At 33.5% G+C, this 24,412-nt stretch overlaps 1 protein-coding gene across 1 annotated transcript; it reads left to right on the top strand.

Annotated features, from left to right (window-relative positions):
- On the top strand, positions 1 to 24,068 carry LOC123556476 (deoxynucleoside triphosphate triphosphohydrolase SAMHD1-like). Its single transcript, XM_053542702.1, has 17 exons — positions 1 to 701; positions 1,807 to 1,887; positions 4,719 to 5,102; positions 6,272 to 6,336; positions 6,781 to 6,941; positions 7,204 to 7,319; positions 8,658 to 8,737; positions 8,988 to 9,143; positions 9,503 to 9,550; positions 10,139 to 10,303; positions 11,519 to 11,610; positions 12,374 to 12,430; positions 13,092 to 13,278; positions 14,892 to 14,993; positions 15,902 to 16,006; positions 16,475 to 16,612; positions 19,055 to 24,068. The coding sequence occupies exons 1-17, from the start codon at positions 101 to 103 to the stop codon at positions 19,094 to 19,096; spliced, it is 2,580 nt and encodes an 859-aa protein (XP_053398677.1). The 5' UTR covers positions 1 to 100; the 3' UTR covers positions 19,097 to 24,068.
- The last annotated feature ends 344 nt before the right edge of the window (positions 24,069 to 24,412 follow it).

Here is a 24,412-nt window from a genome sequence, read left to right as displayed (position 1 = left end):
ACGCACGAGCCTATTGACGCATTAAAAGAAATTGTCACAGAGGTAATGAAGCCTTCTCATATTGCGTACTCGATGTTGAAGGTGATCTGCGCCTAGAACTATGCCTGCTCAAAGATCAGCAAAATATAGTCACTTGATAGCTGTTCTTCATCGCTGTGGATTTAGTATAACCAAAGAATTGTTTCTTAAAAGGGTACAGGACTTTACACCGGAAGGACATGACCCTTTTCCATGGACTGTCGATCATTTCCTGAAAAACAATAAAGATAAAATACTCAAACGCGAACTTGGGAAATTTCAGAAATTAAAATTATTCCCTAGATATTCAAAATCGACAAATGTAGAATTCTGGGATCTGAACACGTTATGCTTTCTCCTGTTGCACTTCTGCGATTTGCGGAAAGAGATTCGACAAGACATTGACCTTTTACGACAGTTGAGAAACAAGTTAGTACACTTAGGGGAGGGAGACATTCCAGAATACAAGTATCAAACGTACCTTGAAAGACTCAAGGGCATAATAAGTCGATGCACAACCGAACTGAACAATCCGGAGCTTCTGGTCGAACTAGAAAATGTCATAGAAAATATGCAGAATGTTCAAATGACTAATGTTGAAGACGAAGAAAAAGAACTGAAGCAGTGGTATTTCGATGATCAAACATTTCACGTTGGGATAGAAATATCACAGCATGGACAAGGTAAAGTTGTTCCAATCATAATACATTCCTGTCCAGAAGACCCCTTAGAAAAGATGACTTTGTTTGTCTTTCTTGCCTGTCTTTAATACAATACCTAATAGTGTAATGACACTAGTTTTCGCTTATAAGAAATGAGTCTGTTTCTGTAACGTTATCCCGACTTTTTAAAATGGAATAAATTTTTGAATTTAGATTATTCAGTCAGCTCAGTCCTTTTTTACGGCCGAAAAAAAAACGAATCTAATAAAAGGATTTGTTATATACCTATATATACCTATTTAAATTCTGACAAACATATTATATGGCCTGCGTTTCAGGCGTAAATACGAACAAGCGCTTAGTTCAGTAGATTGAGCGTTGGTCTACGGATCGCGGGGTCGTGAATTCGAACCTCTGGCGGGGCGTATGTTCACCGTGACTTTTTGATAAACGGCATTGTATCTGAAATCATTAGTCCTCCACCTCTGATCTATGTGGGGAAGTTGGCAGTTACTTGCGGAGAACAGGTTTGTACTGGTACAGAATCCAGGAACACTGGTTAGGTTGACTGCCCGCCGTTACATGACTGAAATACTGTTGAAAAACGGCGTTAAACCCAAAACAGAACAAACGAACAAGCAGGAAAACAAAATCCGCATTGTACCTTTTGCATTGTATGTTGTCTGGCTACTTTCATTTAATATGTATGACCTGACGTAGAACACACAAAAACTACACTCACTTCTATCTTAATATCGATAGACATTAAAGATTTCGTTCCATAAGAAAAGAACAAAATGAGACATGACCGTGTCATTAAGATAGATCTGGTATTTTGTATTCGGCTCTCGTGGATTTTTCCAGGATCCGACCAGATGAAGCTACAATTAAAATAACCCTATTATGTTCGTATCCAATAAAAATATCGGTCCAACTTTTTCGCAATAAATATATATATAAATAAAGAGTTTCGCAATATTTTGTAACGGCAAATACATATTTTCATCAATCTGCTTCTCTTTACTGAATTAAAGTATTAAAAGTTAAAACATGCTAGTCATTGAAGTGATTTTCTCTTCAACTGCTTTCTGATTATGAGTAAGTAATTTATGTTTTTATACTTCAGATTTGGATGAAATACATACGACGTTGCTGAACTATCAAATGAAATTTGAAGAAAATGAGATTTCGACGAAGATGGATCTATGTAAAAGCTTTGTTTTCATTTTTAATATATTATAAAATGTTTTATTGAATATTCTAAGACGATTAAAGTAAACCTATAATTAATCTTCGATAATAATGACAGTCTGATATATGTCACCCCATACGATTGTAACATAAGCGATTCACTCTGTTCCTCTTGTCAGATCTCTGTATTAGTAGAAGATGAATTTTTGGCGCCCTGTGCGGCTGCCTTCGCGCTATGTAAAGCGCCTATGAACATGTTTATCATGAAAAAAGTGCTAAATAGATCTGGTATAATTTAATGATATAATTTTAAAAAACATAATTATGATTAAGAGCGAATAAACTCATGTTATTATTAAGTAGTGACGTCATAAAAGTATGACATACAGTATTATGTATGTCATACACACATCAAGAGTTCGTAAGTTCTTCAGGGTGGCCACCAAAAATCTGAAGTATATTTTCCTGATAATTCCCTAAATTCTTTGACAGGATAGTCAGTTTCCCTGATACTTTGTTCAGCGTAGCAACAATTGTGAATATAAATGTAGTAATATTATGGCCTCTATCCTCCCCTTCTAGCCATACCTTCTCCACCAATGAACTCGTTTATTTTACATCTATTTTATATACATATGAAATTATATTTATTTATTATATTTTGAAAATATATTCATTATTTATTTTATTTTCAGAATCCTGTTTGAATAATCAATTATATAGGTAATTTAAGATCTCAGTGAGCAACTTCAGTAAGAGTAGTAAGCATGGTAAGTAACAACTCAAAACAGCTCAAAAAAGAAAACTTCAATACTTCAGCAGCAATGACTTACATTTCACATACATGTACATACCATTATTTATTTTGTAACTTGTTGTGATACTAATTCCAGTGTCTTTTATTGCCTATAACATTGATTATTCAAATTAACAATGTAATTACAGCTTTAATCAGTTATCATATTTTAATGTAAATGAACTGAGTCTGATTTTTAACATTCTCCTTTACAATGCCACAAAGACACTACAATCTTCATAATCTTCATAATCATACTGCATATTAAAGCAGAAGGTTACAAATAAGCCGTTAAGCATTACAAATATATAACTTTCTAAACATTATCAATGTTCTACATCACAAACAGTCTAGCCATTCAGGTTTCTAACAAGCTATACTCACAAAACTACCAGTAACTGCAGTTTTCACTTTGAATTTAAAACACTATTAATGTTAGTACAATTATGTAAATCAAAACAGGCCTGATGTTACGTATACACATAAACAATCCAGCACTTTAGTTTCTAATATGAGGCAGTGGGCAATAACTTTTCCTGCAGTTTTAATTTTTAACTTAAAAAGAAAAATATTATATCTAGACAAATGAATTAGTCCACTAAATTAGCACACAACTGTCAACACCTCCTTGCATTCATAACAACAATTTCATCTTTCTGGTAAACTGAGTTTAAAACTCAAGTCATGACATGGGACACCAGCATTATGACTTTGTGGCCAGTATGGATTAAAAAAGCCTGTACTCTGATCAGGAACCATCCTGTTCATTTTAACTTTATAGACCTATGGCTGTTACAGTTATTGTGCACAAACAAACAACATGAATCCTGATCAGACTACACAGAATGTACAGGCTAGTCTTGATTCCATTACTGGTTTCAAAGCCAAAGAGTTTTCTCATGAAGTTGCTAATTTTATGGTTTTAAAAATACATTTCATAGTTATGCTATTCAAAACTAATGTTAATGTTCAAAGTACAATGTATTAGTATTTGAGCTCTGGGACAATGGTTGCTCAATTCCATTTTAGCTTCTCTCCATTTTAGAAACAAAAACATATCTCTTATAGTTGATGAATAACAGTTTTAGAATCATCAAACAGTGAGTGCATTTGCTAAGTATAGTATTATGTATTATATAAAATAAATGTAACTATTATGAAGAAGAGAAACCACCAGTAGCAAAGACATAATTATACAGTCTTTTAAATTTTTTCTTTCAATTTTTGAAAAATTCCCTGGTAATTCCCTGATTTTTTCCAAATTTTCAAATTCCTTGAATTTTCCATGCAGGGAATTTTTTTTAGCCTTTTCCCCTGTTTTCCAGAGTCGGTGGCCACCCTGTTCTTAACATTGGGTCAAGTTACAAATCAACAAATAGTTTTCGAGCTGTTAGATTGCTAGTTAAATACTTCTTAAAAACAACGAAAAGTTTCATTGGCGATGCAACATTTTCTGATCGTGGGGGAAATTAATTTTTGCGTTGTTAGAATCGAAATATTAAACATGTTCCAATAATTTTATCATTTATTGAAATATGGACAGGAGTTCGGATGCGAATAAGAAATATCACACTCGCCACGCTCTTGTGCTATAATTTTTATGCATTCAAACTATTCGAACTAATTGACCATATTTTTTCTAACTTATAGAATATTTCCTATTTCTTAGCATTTGTTTAAGATTTGTTTCATAATAACTAGAACGCTGCAGAGCAACAGCCATTGATTATTTCATAATTTTGATATTACTATCTAAAAATAATTGTCTAACTTGTTTTTAATAACTCAGTATAATGCATTCAGTAAATAAAAGCATAAATTTGTCTCTTTTTTATGAATATTTAATCAAACATGTATTATACAGAAGATCTGTGTATGTGGATGCATTCCTGACATTGTAACTAAAACATGATTAATTTTATATAGAATATACGATGATGTATTTTAGCATTAATCCGTTGCTAGGATCCCGAGATTTAGAACCTAAACATGCTATTTAATAAAGGAAAATGCCCACATTTGTAAAATAAAACAGTCATTGTCTGTTGCAGCAATGGCAATTGGAATACGTGTAACAGGAATGAATAGAGATGCTGAAAATGCTCTTTCAACCGCCCATCAAGACATTGCATCTGGGACAGTTTCTACAGACAGGTCCTTTTCTAGAAAAATTAACATAAATGTCGAGAGAATTAAGGCCGATGTTCAGCAAATAGGGTCAGAAGTCGTGGGTGACAGTAGTGGTTCAATTATATTCAAATTCACATGCTTCTCTGTAGCTTCATTGATATATTTAGTGGACTACTTCAATGGTCAGGTCATGAAAAGACGTCTACAAGATATGACAAAGGCGATAGAAGATATGGTAGATGACATGGTGACATTGCAGGTTTATATTCCTCCTGAGGACTACCAGGAAATCATCAAGAAATTAGGTATGGATGCATTAGATCATCAAATACCCTGAATCCATGATATCTAGAGACTTACCATAACTCGACCATAGCCTCATCTACTTATAATCTCCTTTCCTGTCTACCTTGTGTGTTTTGCTTAATGTCATCTCAATTTGGAACACGAATCTCAAGTCTAATTCAGGGTAAACTTTAAAAAATTTGCATCACCATCACCTCATTCAGGTGAGCGAGTTCTTTTTATCCGCCGCCGCCGAAGGTGATTTATATCTGGCGTTTCTATACTAGCACATGACCTTTGCTAACATTATAGTACCATCACCCTTGACCCACGTAAAAGTAGTTAAAACAATTGGCTTTATCAAAAGCATTAATATTTTCTGTATCAATGTAACCTATTGATGGAAATTCATGAAAACGTAAGAAATATGTAGGTCTCTCTAGGGCGGTGGTGCACGCGCAACTTTCGTCAAAATCACTTCGGTAACTTCAAAGTTACTGTCCTTTGTTTTACAATCCATAAATTCCAACATAACAAAGTAACCCATTGATGAATCTTCATGCAATATTGCACAAATATCAATCACTATATGGCGGTGGTGCAAGTGCGATTTCATTAACTCTTATTGCCCTTCGGTTGATCTTTCAAACTAAAGTCCCATTATTCACAAAAGAAGTTTTTAAGCGAGGGATATTTTCTGAAATTGCTGACGGAAGAAATGGGTACTATATATGTACCAAAAACAATTGAAATGCACTCTTATTTGCGACTTGATCTTCTTATTAAAATTTAAACTTTCTGTTTGTCTGATTACACTTCAATTTTCAAATATGGTAACAATTTTTAAGAAGCATAAACATTATGATAATATGATTTTACCCAGCTCCATAAATAAACTTTTCAGTCCCAAGAAATAATATCGTGAATTAATCTGCACCCACAAGGTGATTGCCTCGAAGATTTATTATACATTGTAGATTTCATAAGAAACATCAAGAACATATTATTAATATGTATGTAAATATCCAGGGTGGAAAAAAACATGTCGTATCAAATACTCTTGTAAAATGGATGGGTTTACAAAATCAAAATGGTAAATACGTAATAATGACGACATAGCCGCCATGATTTATCGTATTCTTGTAATGATTAGAGTGATAACAATATTTTCATAATCATAATTTTTCAGAAGATACATATACATCAGAAAAAGAATGCGGTCCACAAACAAAAAGACGTAAGCTGGGCGGAAAGGTAAATGTACATAAGTGACGATGGGCCGCTATCACCCCTCCTCCCCCAATTTGGAGACTTAGGGGGATGGGCAGGATACTGTTTGCCCCCTCCCGCACACTCTCCAATTTTTTTAATTTTGACCCAAATACTGATTGTAATTAGAAACAACAGTAGATAAATGAAAATGAAAGCAAATTTGAGAAAGCATTTAGATGTACTGATAAGCATTAAATGTGATGTCTATTGACAGTTAGGGGTAGAACTTTTTTCTGGCTGTTAGCCGGCCGGTCCCGCATTACACCCTCCTCCAACTTTATGTTCACTCCTACGTAGTGAAACATTACTATATTTATACATTTTACTTTAGTTTTGCTATTCGCCGACTGTGTCTGATATTATATGTCTTATTTATTAGTATTATATAATTATGTTATCTGGTCCTGTCTTTTTATGTCCGACCAGGTGTTCAATGATCCGTTATATGGCCAGATAGAATTGCATCCCTTGTGTGTAAAAGTCATCGACACATCACAGTTCCAGAGATTGCGGCACATCAAGCAGCTGGAAACCGTATATTTAGTGTACCCTGGTGCAAGTCATAACAGGTTCGAACATTCCATTGGGTAAGTATTTGTCAGGAATTAATACGTGCAGACAGTTGTATCGTATCGTTCATACATATTGCTTAAAGTGTCCAGTTAAAATTCTATGCATATTTGAAGTCTGTATAACTATATATAATACTGGTTTTACAGTTGTACAAAAGGGACCTACGTTTTTGAGCTGACTTCAAATCACTTTTAAAATTGTAATATAAATGTCCTTATAATCTCGAGAAATATCGTTAGGTTTCTTACTAATATGAAGTTAACATTTCTGTTCCAGAGTTTGTCACTTGGCCGGAAAACTTTTAAAAGAATTGAAAGAACGTCAGCCAGAGTTGAATATCACTACGAAAGATATTTTGTGTGTAGAACTAGCCGCTCTTTGCCATGATCTTGGTAAAATACATAATTTTGTACTACTTCCTAAAGTTTAAAATTTATCTTGGCTTTGAAATTCGACCCATTTGATTGGTTTATTATATAATAGAGGACAGCTACAGTGAAAGAAACATTTGTACCTATTTTTTTATGTCAAATTTAACTATATTGAAGTTTTATCCATTTTCTATAAAGTCAAACTTCGTCCGCTCGAACTCGACGGGACAGGCAAAATTTGTACTTGGTAATTCTAGTCATTGAAAAATATACGTTATTATACGTTCCTGGAAAAAATGCCTAAATCTTCTATAGGTTGATTATTGTGATCACTTGTAGTCTGTTGTCCGTCCGTCTGTCTGCGTCAACAATTTTTCATACACTATCTCATCTAAACCATTTATTGAAAGTTATAGTGTTCAAGGCAAGTAACCGCTTATCTTTAGTTATCCGCCCGTCCGTCAATGTCAACATTTTTCCTAATGACATATCTTCTGAAACCACCATTATGGAAATTAATGGCTTGAATGTTAAAGCGTATTGCTTGGTTTCTCGTATGGGTCAGATTTTTAAGTACTGTGGAATCATTTATATTAGTTCGGACAAATTTTTGTGGCTTTTTGGCTGAATATATCCACGAAATCAAATCCTACGAACATGTAAACTTCATTTTCATTTTACATCCACACGAAATACCGTTTTTGTCCAAACCATGAAATCTCGAGCCCACGAAATCAACTGATTTCACAGTAAACTCATAGAAATGTTTCTTGGTAACTCTCTATTAAGTCATCGTGTCTTTTCCCTTCATGTATATTCTGAACTTTTTAAAACTCTTACTTTCAGAAATTTTAAGATAATTTCATAGAAATGATCTTTGAATGATTTTCTACCAGAATTGTTTAAATAGTTTCGATTCGTCAAAACATGGCCACCAGAGGGCGACGCCACATCTGTATGTACACTTAAACGCTTAATTTGTTTTGCTTTTAAAAGTTACTAATTACCAACTTAAATTAATGACTTTTAAAAAGCAAATAATAATAATAATATGATGGAGAGCGCCTCTTTGATGAAAGTCATATTTTTTTATGTTTTAAACACAAAATGGTAAGAAGCCTATATGTATGGTAACTCGAAAACGATTTATGTGTAGCTGTTATTAAGTAATGTATGTTTTATGTTATAAAGGTCACAGCCAGTTAAATATCAGTTATCAATTTTTGAAACGTCTTACTTGGAGGGCATTTTTAAGTAAATCCTACGTACCGCTTTGTGATGTACCTATTTTGAGAAGAATGTTTAATGGATCTGACAAATATTTAATTGATATTTCTTACATTGTCTCTTATTTGTTAGGCCAAGGACCTTTCTCCCATGTGTTTGAACACAAATTCATTCCAGTCGTTCAAGCTGTAATTCCTGAAATCAAGTGGAAGGTAATAAGATTTAGAAAGTTCTCATCATTTTGATTATAAAAACTTAATAAAATATAAAGAAATAAATGTATTAGAACGTATAAAAATCCATAATGACTATTCAGCTTATTTATCTCTTTTTTAAACCCTTTACAAAAATGTTTCATTTTATTTCTTAATAAGTGGAGTTCCAAAATTCCTATTTTCACAACTGCTTTCTTCAACTTTAAGCAATATTGCAACGTTTAGAATCTGTTTGTTGCATATTTAGCATGAGATGGCTTCTGTGAAGATGTTTGAATACATGTTGCGAGATAATGAGGGTAAACTTCGTGAGTACTTCCAGAGGATGATACCTGGCTTTGAAGAAAGGGATATAGAATTCATTAAAGAACTGATTGGTGTTCCGGCAGACTTAGACGCAGAAGTAAGTATTTATGTATACACGTTTACCAGAATAATTATTATATTCTTACATATGTCAGTCACATTGTCTGCTGTTCCCATTTCAAGAACGCGTGGTTTGTTTATTTTTGCAATGATATTCACAATAGATGCTATGGAATAACGTTTTAAACATTTTTCGTCTTATCTGTTAATTAATTTACATATGCTAAAGTAGCGTCAATGGAAGATTGACATTTCAAATATTGCAACGCTCTCGAAGAAATAGGATTAAGGTGTGGGTAATGTTTTATTATGCTTTGCCATTTAGTTTCTGTCCAAATTTAAATCAAATATTGCGTAAAGACTGATTCCTGAGTATTTGGTGTTTAATTGTTTTAGGTTTGGCCATGTAAAGGAAGAGACAAGAACAAAAGTTTTTTGTATGAGGTAATTATGAAGTTTAAACCATTTTAATGCTATACGGGAGATGAGATCATCAATTTATAATTGAATAAAAATAAATATGTTAAATAATCTACATTTCAAATTGAAAAAAAGTTTCATTTGAGATCTGTGGCAGTTATAATCGTTTTGCAACGTCTAGAACAAAACACAAAACCTTTAAATTTTATAGTAAACTGGTAAAGTTTCTGTCAGTTGTCTTTAGGGTTAATTTGAAGTCCTTCACTGGTGTTTATAGTCTGCCTCTGCAGCTGTCTCTTCAGTACTTCCCATTTAGTGATTTACCATGGTTCTGATGAAAACAGTACAACACATAATAATATTTCGAGATTTTCGTGCACGCCTCTTAGATATTTTTATTTTGTTCAGTCGTAAGGTTAACACCTCACGTAACATTAATAACAGTCAGAATTTTCAGAAAACCTATAACAATATAGGATATAAAATGTACATATTCAAACTCAAATTGATAATTAATGAGTGTTTTATTTGTTTTTTGTTTTTATTTTATTTCTTAAAACAAAGTCATAAAACGTATTCTACTAGTTGGTGCATCTATTGGTAAATTTGTAGATAGTAGCCAACCATGTAAATGGAATCGATGTGGACAGATGGGACTACATTGCCCGAGACAGTTACATGCTGGGTATGAAAACTACCTTTGAACACAACAGATTAATACGCCACTCAAGAGTTCTTGTGGCAGAAGGAAGGAGGCAAATCTGTTACAGAGACAAGGTAAAACTGCCAAGACTATTTTAACTAATCAAATCCGTAAGCTCTTCCTGTAAACGTAGGAATGAATGAACAAGATATTTTTGTTAAACACGTACGCTCCCAATGGTGGCCATTTTCACTCTCGAGGTCAAAGTGAGAATGAATTTATTTGTTTTGTGTTGGGTTTAACGTCACACCGACACAATCATAGGTCATATGGTGACTTTCCAAAGAATACTCCAGGTGTCTCTCCGTACATTATTATATCACGCGCCAGCTGGATGAGCCAATCTAGTGACTACATGCAGTCGTCCCATGAAGTTTGCTGACTGTATGCAAAATCATTCTTACGCTATCTGTCGCAAATCGATTATCCGCTCAATGTCACCGCGACCTCAGAAACAAGAATAGTAATTTACTAACCATAAGAAATAATTCTATTAAGTTTGACGGCTGCAGGCCAAAGCATTCTTCAGTTATCGATCGGAAACCCGATTTTCAGCTAAATGTTACAACGTTCTTGACATTTGACTCACCAATCCGAAATTAATAGAGGTCATCTGCAAGTCACAAACTACCAAGGTGGTGGGCGGACAGACATATTGTCCGATTACTACATGCAGCCCAGTCCATGGGATTACGAAAAAGCAAGGTAGTTTTCAAAACAATGAGAAGTCCAACGTATTGTTGCTATTTAACGTAAAATTAATTATACTAACATACTTTATTTTATTTACTTTTTCGAAAATATTTTTTTTTCATTTGAATACTCTCTTGTCTATATTACTATTATATTATTATTGCTCTCATTCAGTTACACAAATACAGAGTCTGAGTATATTACAACCGATTATTGTCTTTTCCAAATTCAGTGTCTCTTTCGGATCAGTCCGTGGCGACTTCTTAAATTTCATTCTAAACTTCAATACTACAGTCAATTTTCTAACGTTATACTTGACGTCATATTTGATATGACCAATGTCTATATTGCTACAATCAGCTGTATTACTAGTTATAAACTTTACGTCACATTTGATATGATTACTGTATATATTGTTAACTTTCGTTTGCTGTCACCATATACTTATAAATGCTGTATTTTGCTGCATATGTCTATGACCTTCTGGTTTATATGAAATAAAATCTTGTAAATCTTGTAAAAATCTTGTATATTCTCTTATAATTTTACTGGCATTACCAATACTATTGCACTCGCTTTTATATGAAATTTTTCAGGCTGCCCAAGATTTGTATGACATGTTTTACGCCAGGATGACTTTATACAGGCGAGCCTATCAACACAAAACGCACAACATCATTGGCTTGATGTAATTGTTTTCAAAATGATTTTAGATAAAGAGCCTTAAGTGGTTTTAAGTTCTTTTTGCCGATTTTATTTTCTTCAGTTTGAAAGTTAAGATTGATTTATAACAGCACCGTATTTAAAATATTTCCCTTAATGTTATTAATTGTAATACATTAGATACGTAAGATAATACTTTTACTTATAAAAAGTAATTGCTTGCTTAAATACATATTAAACGCAGTAGAGTAAAATAAAACACGATGCTATTGAGAAAGAGCTCGAGAAAAAGAATGCTTGTAAAATAGACCTGCGGAGGCGTACATTTGATTTAGCAGTGATCAGCTTATTTTAATTTCGATTTTACACTCTTTCATTATCAGTTTCATAAAAATGTCGAAGAAAATAAGAAGTATTATTCTGTGATAACAATTCGTTTTAATGAAGAATTCTTTTGAAAATACGAATAAAAGAATGTTATATCTAAAACAAATAAAAAAAAATAAACATAAAACCAAATAATATTTCGTATTTTCGAAATAATATTTTGTATTTACGAAAAATTATTGCGTTTCTGCAAAATACACGTCGTAAAACCGGGGGAAAAAATCGTTTTTAATTTTTACGATGCCATATTTCGTTTTTTTTTTTCTTTACGAAATAGTAAAAGAATCTAATATTTCAAATTTAAATGTGGAATGTAACTTTAGGGTTTCTCTAACTTATGAAAAACATTATCAAATTAGTTTTAAAGTTGTTATGCACACATTATACTGTTCGCCTTTTAGGGTGCGAGATGCCTTGCGTGATGCTAATGATCAGATTTTCTTTGTTGGAGAAAACGGGTAAGCAATACAATGCAGTCACGTTTACATGAAATTGTCTTCTTGAGCTCATTAGATCCCTAAGTGAATGGACACTGGTACTGGATAGGGGTTTTGTCGGACCGAGAATGCGAATCTTCGTACAGGGTGTTTCAAAATATATGTTACAGTTTTAAAGTGTGGGATCATTATTTGTTTGAATTCATCATGATACGCAAAAAGAGAAAACATCATTATGAAAGAGAAATTTCAAAATTTAGTCCATATTCAAAAAGCCAATGATATTTGAAAAATATGATCACATCTCATATTTCCGCAAAATGTTTTCATTTAACATTCTCCAAGCGACGTATGTTATGTCGAATAATGACGTCACGGGATGTCCTACAATTACACTGCCCTGATCTTAGCTGATCTGGGTTTTTTTTTAATTTTTCGCACAAATCGATGAACTTGCATTCTGTCCGAATTTTTTCTTTTGGGTATAGATATATATATAAAATTTGGGTACGTGTTTATTATTGACATTTTATACACAACAAAATACTTGCACATCCAAATATTTTGAAACTCCTCGTCCGTTTTACTTTTAGCAGTAGAACGAACATTAACTCAAATTTAATTTAAGTTCAGTTTAGTGAAAACAAGGAGTTTCAAATTAACACACTTATTGCTAATTAAGAGATCGACTTCGGATATCTGACACCGTTCACGACATGAAGGCGTATACGCATCTGACCGATGATATTCTGCAAAAGATACAGCGGTCCTCTAAAGTCGGTTTAGAGAAATCTAGAGCCACTGTAGACAGGATACTTCAAAGAGACTTCTACAAATGCATCATTCAAACTCAAGTTGATGTTAAAAAGGTAAAATTTACAAAATGATAAAAAGGGTTAGGGTGTTTTAGCCGCTTATGTTGATGACCCAGACATAACGGCATTGGAACTCCCACAATTCTTTATGAAATATTTTTACAGATTTTATTAACTATCACAACAGCAATCTTTAAGTGCCGTGTGGCGGCTGTAAAAAATATCACCGTACTTGGATTCAGTGTTGTTATATTTTCTGGTCCTTTGGGATCATGGAGTCCATTCAACATATGTGTAATAGAGTTCCGCTTAAGCCGGTGCTAGGGGGCGTAAAAGTTGTTGCACATTTCATTACCTCTCATGAACAGACTCAATCAAACCGAGTCTGCTATTATTCTTCTTGGTTGAAATTCTTTGCTTCCAAAGGATCTTTTTACAGATTTTATTATTTACTAAGAGTAAATACGTTCAGACTAAATTAGTTGTATAACAATTGTAAGGTTTGTTTCGCGTTTAAATTATATCTGATTGCCGTTCTTTAGGCAGTAAACTCAAACTATTAACACACTGGCACATTGGTTTATCAGATCAAGAGGTTCTAATGTTGTTTGAGTGGTGAATTTTACGCAGAACAAGTGCAGAAATATGGACGAATTTACACATTTTCGGTCTTGTAAGTATTAGTTGAAGGAATTTCTACTCGTCATGTACCGAATTAAATGAAACAGACGGGTGGACATGCAGCGCAAATTTGTCAATTTCTTAGCACTGTATTTATTTAGAGATCTGACCGGAGAAAGGATTTGCGTCACCTTTTGAGACTATTGCATCATATGCAGTGCTTATCGGGATGAACAAACCATTGAAACACTTTATCTTTAAAGAACTACTTCTTAAGACAAGTCATGCGTATTTTCATACAATTAATCGGGTTTGTTTCTGAAAAGTCAGCCGAAAACCTAACGCAACGCAGTGTCGAGTGTGTCACTACGCAATGCAATCAAGTTTTGTTTCTTACTTTCTCATAAAAAAAGTCATTATAAGAACGTTCTATATCATTATACTGATCCTGCCATTCTAATACATATTATATTGTATTTGCAATTTTAATTTCGCTGAACATTAGACCGGAAAGTATCAATGAACTCTCAAAACAATAAAAAAAATGTCTCCTTCCCCCGCCACACTGTACAGAAGCGTTTGAATAAACGGCACAAATCTCAGCTAAAAAAACATATGTACTAAGAAATGAATACATTTGCGCTTCAGGTGCACCCATCGCTTTCATTTTATTCGATATATATATATTGGGTAGAAATTCCTTTTAATCTTACTTACATGACCAGGAATGTGTGCTTTATTCCACTTGTTCTGCGTAAATTTCTCCATTCAAACAACGTTGGAACTACCTGATCTGATAAAGCTGCGGCCAGTGTGATTAAAATAGTGTTATAATTAATTCTCACTTAAGGGGCTCCTCGTGAACATTTTAGATTTTTTTTAATTGTCAACTTTTGTTACGTATATTGTTGCAATGAAATTAAATCGAGATTGCTTTATTGTAAGCCCTTGGTCCCGATTAATGTTAGAATATTAGAACTGAAAAACAGGCCGGTTGTTTGCTAGATTTACGAAAACTACATTTATGACATTTCTTTATGTTACAGAATGGCTTGATAGAGAAGACGGCCGTCCAAGAAAATTTGTTTAACAAAATTAATCTGAAAACGCCTTATAGGACAGATTTATCAGAAATCCTGGAAATAGATGTAAGCATACTTTCAGTACAGCTATTTAGAGTCGGACCATTTAACCCAATCCATCTTTCGCTCTTAGATATGCCTTAAATAGTTATACATGAATGTAAATTAACCTGTTTATCCACAAATCGTTATGACAAAGTTAGAAAACTTTACAAGGTGTACTATTGTCTTGTTCGTAGATGGGAATAGTATTATGAATCTGGATCAACGTGTCTATGAATTATATACAATTTAGTAGAGATGTACTTATCATATAAAGGCACAAAGTATGTTCTACACCTTATTGGGGACCTCAGTGGCCGAGCTACTAATTGAAAATGCATACTTAGGATCACCTTCTCCCTCCTAGGTTTCGAAACCCAGCGTAAGCTGTCAGTCTTGCCTTTTAGCTGTGCCTGAAATGATATTCAGAGGGGCGGTCTTTCGCTATCGTTAAAAGTATAATGAATGTATATACGTTCCTTATTTGTAGCGTTATGAAACGGAATACAAGACAGTAAGATATTTTGAGATTTCAAGGCGCACCGAAACAGTTAAAGTTATGGTCATATGGCGACTTTTTCAGCCTTTAGTTTTAGGAGAAAATCCAAGTTACTAACTACTTGGTCACGAACAAATTTAAAGAAATGTATTTTCAGATGTAATTGACAGAAATGCTTGGAATTACTTGACATTTGTTCAACAGAAGCTTTTCTTTGTTACTGTTGACATGTGGATAACTATAATTATGTCTTGATATACGTATTTTACATGTTATAGTCCGTTTTCAGTAAAAGTATGTTCTGTGTGACTTTATTTCTTTTTCTGGTGTCATTAATTGGTGTTCAAAAGCTGTCATTGTCATATATATTCGATTTAGCATACACTCCTTGTGATTCTTTATAATCAGTTATACTATTAATAATGATTTTAAGGTGGTGAACCTGGACTACGGAAGTAAGGACAAAGACCCAGTAACAAAGGTCTGGTTTTTCAAGAAAGGACAAGAAGACACGGCCATAAGGATTAACAAAGAACAGGTATTTTGACCAATACGTGGATAAATTTTCAACAGAAATTTGCATTTTGATAATGTTTCTCTAGCATATACATGTTATTTTATTCAATATGTATGTTTTCTTTATCGCTCTTGTTTAGTGAAAATTTCTATCAAAAAGAAGGACTTATGCGTCGGTTGAACCTCACCTTTGCTATATTATTCGTAACAGGTATTTGTACGAATACAGGCGTCACCATTCGGCAGTATAGAAAATGCTGAAAAAACTGTATAATTAAAAAGTTGTTCTAAATCTGAATATTAGCCCCACGTCTTCAATTACACTAACATAAACGAAATTAGTTTTTGAAAATGCTTTTAGCACTTTTAGCTTTTTTTTTATCGAAATGACTTTCAAAAACAAAGGAACTGGTTCATCTACTGTTGTATCTTTGTTTCGAAAGGGTTTTGCATTTGCTTGATTTTAAATTAATTTTAAATCTGTATATAGGTTTCCTTTGTCCTGCCGGATACCTTTGCGGAGCAGTATATACGCGTGTACTGTAGTGTAACAGATTCCCAGCTTTTTGATGTCATTGAACAATCATTCTCAGAATGGTGCAAGGAGAACGATATTCCGCTACCACAGGTAGGATATGCCGTCGTAAATTGACTTGCATGATGTATTTGAGGGATGTTTAATAGAGTGAATAATCAAAGCACTGAAAGTACTGGAGGATCGGTTGTCTTTGAACAACACAGATTGTACAAGATTTTGACGATTAGCATTTATCATTTATCAATTAACATTAGCTATTTGACATTGACGGAATCGGTTACCTAGCCACTGCCTTCTCCGCATGTAAAAATACGACTGTTTAATACATACTCCTCGTCAATTATTTCTCGAAACATATTTATTAGCCTCTGATCTGTTATCCGTAAGTTATACTCTGTGTACATATGAATTGAAATACTGCAAGTAACTTAAGACAGAGCCCTTTGCAATATTTTGCGTGACCGATAAAACCATAACCCGCCATCAGTATTAGCCCGTAATTGCATTCATGAATACTTTTGACCGTTTAACTGAACTTGATGCTTTTAAGCATTTAGAAACAAATTATTGTTTGATTTACTAGTACGTAATATATTTTTCAAAAAATAAAACAACCTTTCTATACAAATTTCCAAAATGAAGGTCTGTAAAGCCAGCGGAAGATGTAGTCCCTGAAATAATTTCTGTTTCGTTTAGAAAACGTTTCAGCACTTTATAAAAGTGTTATCTAATCCAGTCCATATCTAACCATCCTTGGACCAATATCTCTTTTTTATAGGATAGATATCGTAAAATGATGTCAGACCATTATAGTTTTGCTCACTGGTTTTAAGTCGGACCGATATCATGTCAAGGTCCGATATCGATCAGGTATCAAACCGTCTATCCGTCACTGGGGATACTCCGTCTTTTACGCTGTTCACTGTTATTGACAAAAAACTCATCAACGTTGAAATCGGCATGCCAAACAGGTTACATTTATAACATTATTTTATTTAAGTTGCATTTCTTACGACATCTGGCCAGTACTTGACCTTTGTTGTTTTTTATGTGTTTAACATATATGAATGGTTAGGTACTGACTGAGGGGATTTTTAATCATATTTTACACACATAACACTATGCAGCCTAATCGTTAGGGAAAAATGGTGTGGGTCATATTTTTATATCGGGCAGATATAGCGCCTACCCGCCAATATTCCGACTGCTGTCAATCCAATATAGGTATGCAAACTGAGTGACATATCTATGAATTAGGCGCGGAGAATAATCAATAGTAAAGTGTAACAATACTAACATGCTGTTCAGAGTGAACCTTTGATTTAAAAGTAACGTGTAATGTTCCTAGCGCCGTCATTTCATTATTGTATCAACATTTTGATGGAATACATATACATTTGTATGTAAGCGCTAACTGACGGAATGAATAATTAAGTAAAACCATAGAAAACATCTATAAAATCGAACAAATATTTCTCATCCACAGTATTTACAACTCATAACTTTCCCGTGTCTCGCTATGCTATGCTACTATAATCGTATATGTATTAGCCAGAATCCAAAATAGTCGTAAATATATTAGCCAATAAATCTATTTATATCTTCGGCGTTTGTCCGGTGACCTAGTTTTCGCGCATTAATATATTACTGCAGTCAGAACAAAAAACAACAGAAATGTATATTATACTGACTGAAAAATACGTTAATATTGACGTTCGACAGCTGAAAATACCGTCGTGGCAAAATAATTATATTTTGATGGTTAAATAAATGTATGGCACGGAACTATTTGTTTGTACCTACGGCACTACTTTTGTTCGGTCTGCAGACAATCGATCCAAAAAGTGGACACGTGCTTGTGTGATTCTGTTCATATTTCTTTCACTGTATTTGCATATAATTAGCCCATGACGATAAAAATAATGAGGACTGAATATTTTCCTTTCTTGAATCGCATTTTGGAAAATAAAAATAAACTCTACATACTTCAGTCGGAATGCCTTCGTTGTCTTATTAAAATATAATTATGGTTTGTAATATTTCAATGTTTAATTAAAGCAAGGAAATTATTCGTGCATATTTAGTCATTTACATTTTTCGGGTACCTTGGAATGAATAAAGGAAATAGTAACACGTTATGCAATAATGAAAGTGTATATTCTAACTCAAGGCTACGTGCTGAAACGCTTTTGTCTTCTTGTATTCAAATCTATAAATCAATTTTTAGAGAAAATTTTGTACTATTTTGCTCCAAACTGAAGAAGTTTTGACAATAATATGTAAGTTTTCTTTATAATTTCAAAAATTTCTTTTAATATATCGTAGTAATGATCTTGTTTTATTGTACAGTAGAAATAAGAATACTTGTATTGTAGTGTCGTCATTCTTATCTATGTTTTTCAGTTCAAATTTAAGCTTTATTCGCAGCTGTAAAGTACACCTAGGCGGCAGTATTTATATTTGATTGTTTTATCACATAGAAATCAACCCCTGTTGCCGTAAAATATATGATGCATTCTGTTCTGTTTTCAGGGTTCATTTGTTCCTCTCGAAGACTCATCTGGCAAATCATAGAACAGACCACCAGACAGTTTTGGTTTGATGCTATAACACTTTCTGTTTTGTGATTCTTTCTCTTGTCTTAAAGACTTCAAACATGTGTGGACACTCATTATGTATTTGTGTGGTTTTAATGTTTATGGTTTAGTTTGATTAAAAAAGGTTGGTTTCTTGTTATATAGCCTCTAATATGTAGAAAATTGTGCAGTTTTAGTTTTTAAATAATAGTATACACTCCCTTACCAAAATATCAGGCTTCCGGCGAACGTTGCGGCAAATTTGCCGCAAACGTTTTGGTGAATTTGCCGCAAACTTTCTTTTGGCAAACTTTTACCATGCAAATTTATGCAAATGAAGTTTGCAGCAAAGTTGCGGCAAACCTTATTTGCATGGTAAAACTTTGCCGCAAATTCGTCAAAACCTTTCTGGCGAACTTCTGGCAATGTTCTGGCGAGCTTTTGGCAAACTATTTATGCAAATTAGTTTGCGGCGACTTTGCAGCAAACAATAATGCAAATTTGTTTGCCGCAAATTTGCTGCAAACGTTTGGCGCTAAAGTAACAGACCTTTTGTTTTTGAAGAACAAAGGATATATTTTCAAGAAAAGTAAGAAAGGTCTATTAAATTAGCAAAATATTATCTGCTAATAATGATTTATCTTTTCTAAATAATTATAAAGATAAAATACAAATGCACGAGATCATTATGATAAAGTACGTCGTTAGTAAATATATTTTATGCTTACATGGGTTTGAAACTCTTTAAATATTTTAAAGGAACCGTTGTGAAAGCTGACCGTTGTGAAAGCTGACAACTAATTTGCAAAAATTTCCTCTGTGTGCAAATGTAAATTTGCAGATTCACTAAATTATTTATTGCAATCTATTGTATCTAATGGTATTTAGGTGACACATGTCTGAAATAAACAAAGGCTAACCGTATAAAAATCATTCTGGTTTTGCATGCGTAATAATGTGAAAACTAACCTTACATCGCAAAAGTTATCCACGGAATTATCCACAGTATACTTCGGTGATTTATCCACCTTTTTGGGGAAGTTTTTGTTTAGTAAAGAAACATAAATAATTCATGTTAATAAATCGATGTTCAACTACTGTTTGGCAGTTTGAAAATGGAGCCAAACTCTATGCAGCCAACAAAAACATAGAAGAAGTCATGTGATACTGTTCTGGCAATCTTCTGGCGAACTTTCACATCTGGTCAGATAATTAAAAGATCATGTGGCGAATGTTTTGGAGAAGAAAATATAGATAATAGATTCTGGTGACGTTTTGGTGAACAAAATCATGTGATAAAGTTTCTGGCGATGTTATGGCAAACTCTTAATTCAGTAAAGTCTGTGGTGAGTTTGCAGCAAAGTCACCGAAACGTTTCCCGAAAGGTCGCCGCTACCGGCGAACTCAAGCAAACATTTATTACTCTGTTCTGGTGAACTAAAATGTTTGCGGCAAATTTACCGCAACGTTGCGGCAAATTTGCCGCAAACTTTTCATTTTGGTAAGGGAGCTGTTTTAATACAGATTAAGTAACGTTTATATTAGCACTTGGAGTAAATTAAAAGAAATTCTAATATACTTGTCTCTGTTAAAACACGTTTACGGTAGAGTGACGTCACGTTAACGTGCGGTGACGTAAATGTTTTTGTTGCGACCAAGAAAGAGCGCTACCATATTTTAGCCTACTGTTTTAGATTAAGGACATATTAGAATCGAAATAATTTATAGCAAAACCGTGTTTTAACACTATTTATACACTCGGCCGGTAATACGTTGTACAAATAATTTCATTTGTTACATTGTTACTACTTAATATGAAAAACGTTAAAGCTGTTTTATCATTTTATCGCTTGTTTGTTTATATTGTTTTAAAGTTATTATTGTATAACAGTTTAGTCATAGGCCTATTGTTGATGGTGATTACTGAATAAAATTGTCTCTTAGTCTATCGTAGTGACAAAATTTGAACATACAGTTAACCTTCTTTGATCCATATCATAATGTTAAAACCTACGTAATGTAGTAATTTCATAACACAAAGATACCTAGTTTTGCTTTCTGGCTCAAAAGATATTTTTAGGACAGGCGACAAAATATGGAGTGGAGTCATGGAGTGGAGTCATGGAGTGAGATTTTAGAGTGACCTTGGAGTGAGATTTTGGAGTCAAAATCATATGTTTCGTTTTTGTTTCATGTCAGATGTATTGATTACATGAAGGAAAGTGGTGGAACGAGAATGTTGTTGGAAATAGTGACGCTACTGATGATGATGATGATGATTATGATTATGATAGATTTTGTAGCATTTTTAGCTCGACTTTACGAAGTATATTGAGAGCTATCCTACTCACCCCGGCGTCCGCGTCCGCGTCTTTCTGCGTCCCCACCTTGGTTAAAAAATATTTACACTTTCTCTTTTTTCTCCTTATCTCTGTAATTACTTGATGGATTTGCTTTAAACTTAAAATAGTTATTCCTCATCATCATCCACATCATATGACACAGGGGCCATAACTCTCTCACCAATATTTCATGAATTATCCCATCTTTTTACATAGATTTTCAGGTTAAAGTTTTGATGCACTTTCACTCTATCTCAGTTATTCTTAAATGGATTTGATTCAAACTGAAAGTATTGTTCCACATTATCTCCCACATCACATGACACAAGGCCAATAACTCTGGTACCAATATTTAATGAATTATCACCCCTTTTACTCAGAATTTCAGGTTAAAGTTTTGATGCACTTACACTATATCTCAGTTATTACTAAATGGATTTGATTCAGACTTAAAATAGTTGTTCAACATCATCACTCACATCATATGACACAAGGGCCATAACTCTTGCACCATTATTTCATTAATTATCCCCCCTTTTTACTTAGAATTCCAGGTTAAAGTTTTGATACACTTTCACTCAATCTCAGTATTACTAAATAGATTTGATTCAAACTTAAAATAGTTGTTCCACCTTATCACCCACATCATGACACAAGGTGCATAACTCTGGCACCAATTTTTCATGAATTATGTCCCCTTATCCTTAGAATTTAAGCTTAATTTTGATGCATTTTCACTATATCTCAGTCATTCGAAAAGCATTTGATTCAAACTTGAAGTAGTTATTTAACATCATCACCCACATCATATAACACAAGGTGCATAACTCTTGCACCAATATTTTATGAATTATGCCCCTTTTTTGCTTAGAATTATACTTATATAGTGTTTTGATACACTTTATCGTTACCTCTCTTATTACTTAATATTTTTGACACAGACTCAAGCTTTTGTGCAATATCTTCATCCACTCTTGGAGTCATAAAACACTCCAGTGACAGCTCCAGTTTCCTCAGATGTGCCCAGTTTCACTATCCAGCATCGAAATAGTCGAGCGCGCTGTCTCCTGTGACAGCTCTTGTTTGATGATGATATTCATGCGAAGTATGCTGATATTACTTTGTCAATGTTTTTATAATGCTGCTGATAAAAATGCAGCTGATGATGTTAATAGCACTGATGATGATGATGTTGTTATTTTTTTGAATTGAGAAAGGGAGGGAAAAGAATGACATGTAGTTATGCCGCTTCTTTATGATGATTTTGCTTTGATTTTTTATTGCTGCTGCTGCTGTCGATGATGATAATGATGATGACGATGATGATTTTTATGACAGGATGTTTTTGATGATTATGTTGGTAGTGATGAAAATATTTTCATTACAATGTTGTGAGTGAAATAAGAATGGCATAATTGTATATGATGATGATGATGATGATTTATATTGTTGTTATTGATGAAAATCATTGATGTTTGTGTGATGAAAGTGTAATTAAAACATTTGTTTTGAAGTGATGCTTCAGTTAAATGTAATAACATTTTTATCACCACCACTACTATCATCAGCATCACCACTATCGAACAACCATAACGACAATTATCATCATTACAAACACTATCATCACCAGCAGCACCACCATCATCAAGATCATCATTACCAGCATCATCATCAACATTATCATCTTCACCACCATCATCATCATTACCACCACCACCAACAACAACACCAGGTAATCATCGTTATCATTACCATCGTTATCATCATTAACATCATCATCACAATCACCACTGTCATCAATATCATCATCATAATAATCATCATCTGTCATTACATCATCATTATATCATTGTTAGTTCTACTGATGTTTTTGCTGATGAACAAGATGAAAAAAAGATGTCATCTGAAGATAACGGATTGTTGTTGTTGATGATGACTACATGTGTTTGTATTGTTGTTAATAGTAATGGCGATGATTGAAATTTGGACAATTTTTTGCCTTAAGAGTGTTCAATTATTTTGTCTGTCAAGGGTGATAAATTGGTTTTCAGGATATCAATGATGATGATAATGATGACGGTTACATGATAGGTGATATACATTTTCATCCTAAAGGCACGAACAACAATCAATAGTTTTTGTTGTAAACAATTATATAAAACAAATCATCAACATTTCCATAATCAAACGTATAACTACCAGTCTCCTGTTATATTAAGTTTGACTCTTCATACCAACAATCACCAGTCTCATTATAGTTGGCAACAGCAACAGCAACAGCAACATGCATTAATCATTACTGTATTTCGTCTTACGAAATTTCACTAATAAACCAATAGTACCACTGCTTTTAATCTTAATAACTTTTCAAACTTTGAATGAAAAACCATATTCAATTTGACTCCAAAATCTCACTCCAAAATTAGACTCCAAGATCTCACTCCAAGACTCCACTCAATATTTTGTCGTATGCCTACTTTTAGATCCAGTTGTAAGTGATATGTTATGATGCTGATTTATGTACATATAAAGAAGAGACTTGTATCTCGCATAAATATTTACTGTTTGCCTTGATCAGTAGATATCTGTCATATCCTTTATAAATAATTTATAAATAAATTCAGTTTGGAATTCTCTCTTTTTTATCTTTCTTTTGTCGCATTCACATTAATTTAAATTACTTTAACCACACTTACACACAACTCAACTCACAATAAGATCTCGGTTCCTTTCGAAAAACGGCTAGATTCCATCATAGGTTCTAGAGTTACTGCCCCTGAAACGGGCAAAATTTTCTATTTTGGCCCTTTCAGCCAAATAGGGGTTTCATCTATGCTTTGATTGGATACAAACTATCACAGAATGTTTATCTTGATGATCTCTAGGCCCAGTTCGAAGCTGGGTCATGTGGGGTAAAAAACTAGGTCACCAGGTCAAATCAAAGGAAAAGTTTGTTGATACCCTAGAGGCCA

Source organism: Mercenaria mercenaria, chromosome 5 (assembly GCF_021730395.1).
Source record: "Mercenaria mercenaria strain notata chromosome 5, MADL_Memer_1, whole genome shotgun sequence".
NCBI lineage: Eukaryota > Metazoa > Mollusca > Bivalvia > Venerida > Veneridae > Mercenaria > Mercenaria mercenaria.
The sequence above is the reverse complement of the archived record's forward strand: the minus strand, read 5'-3'. Positions and strand labels throughout refer to the sequence as shown.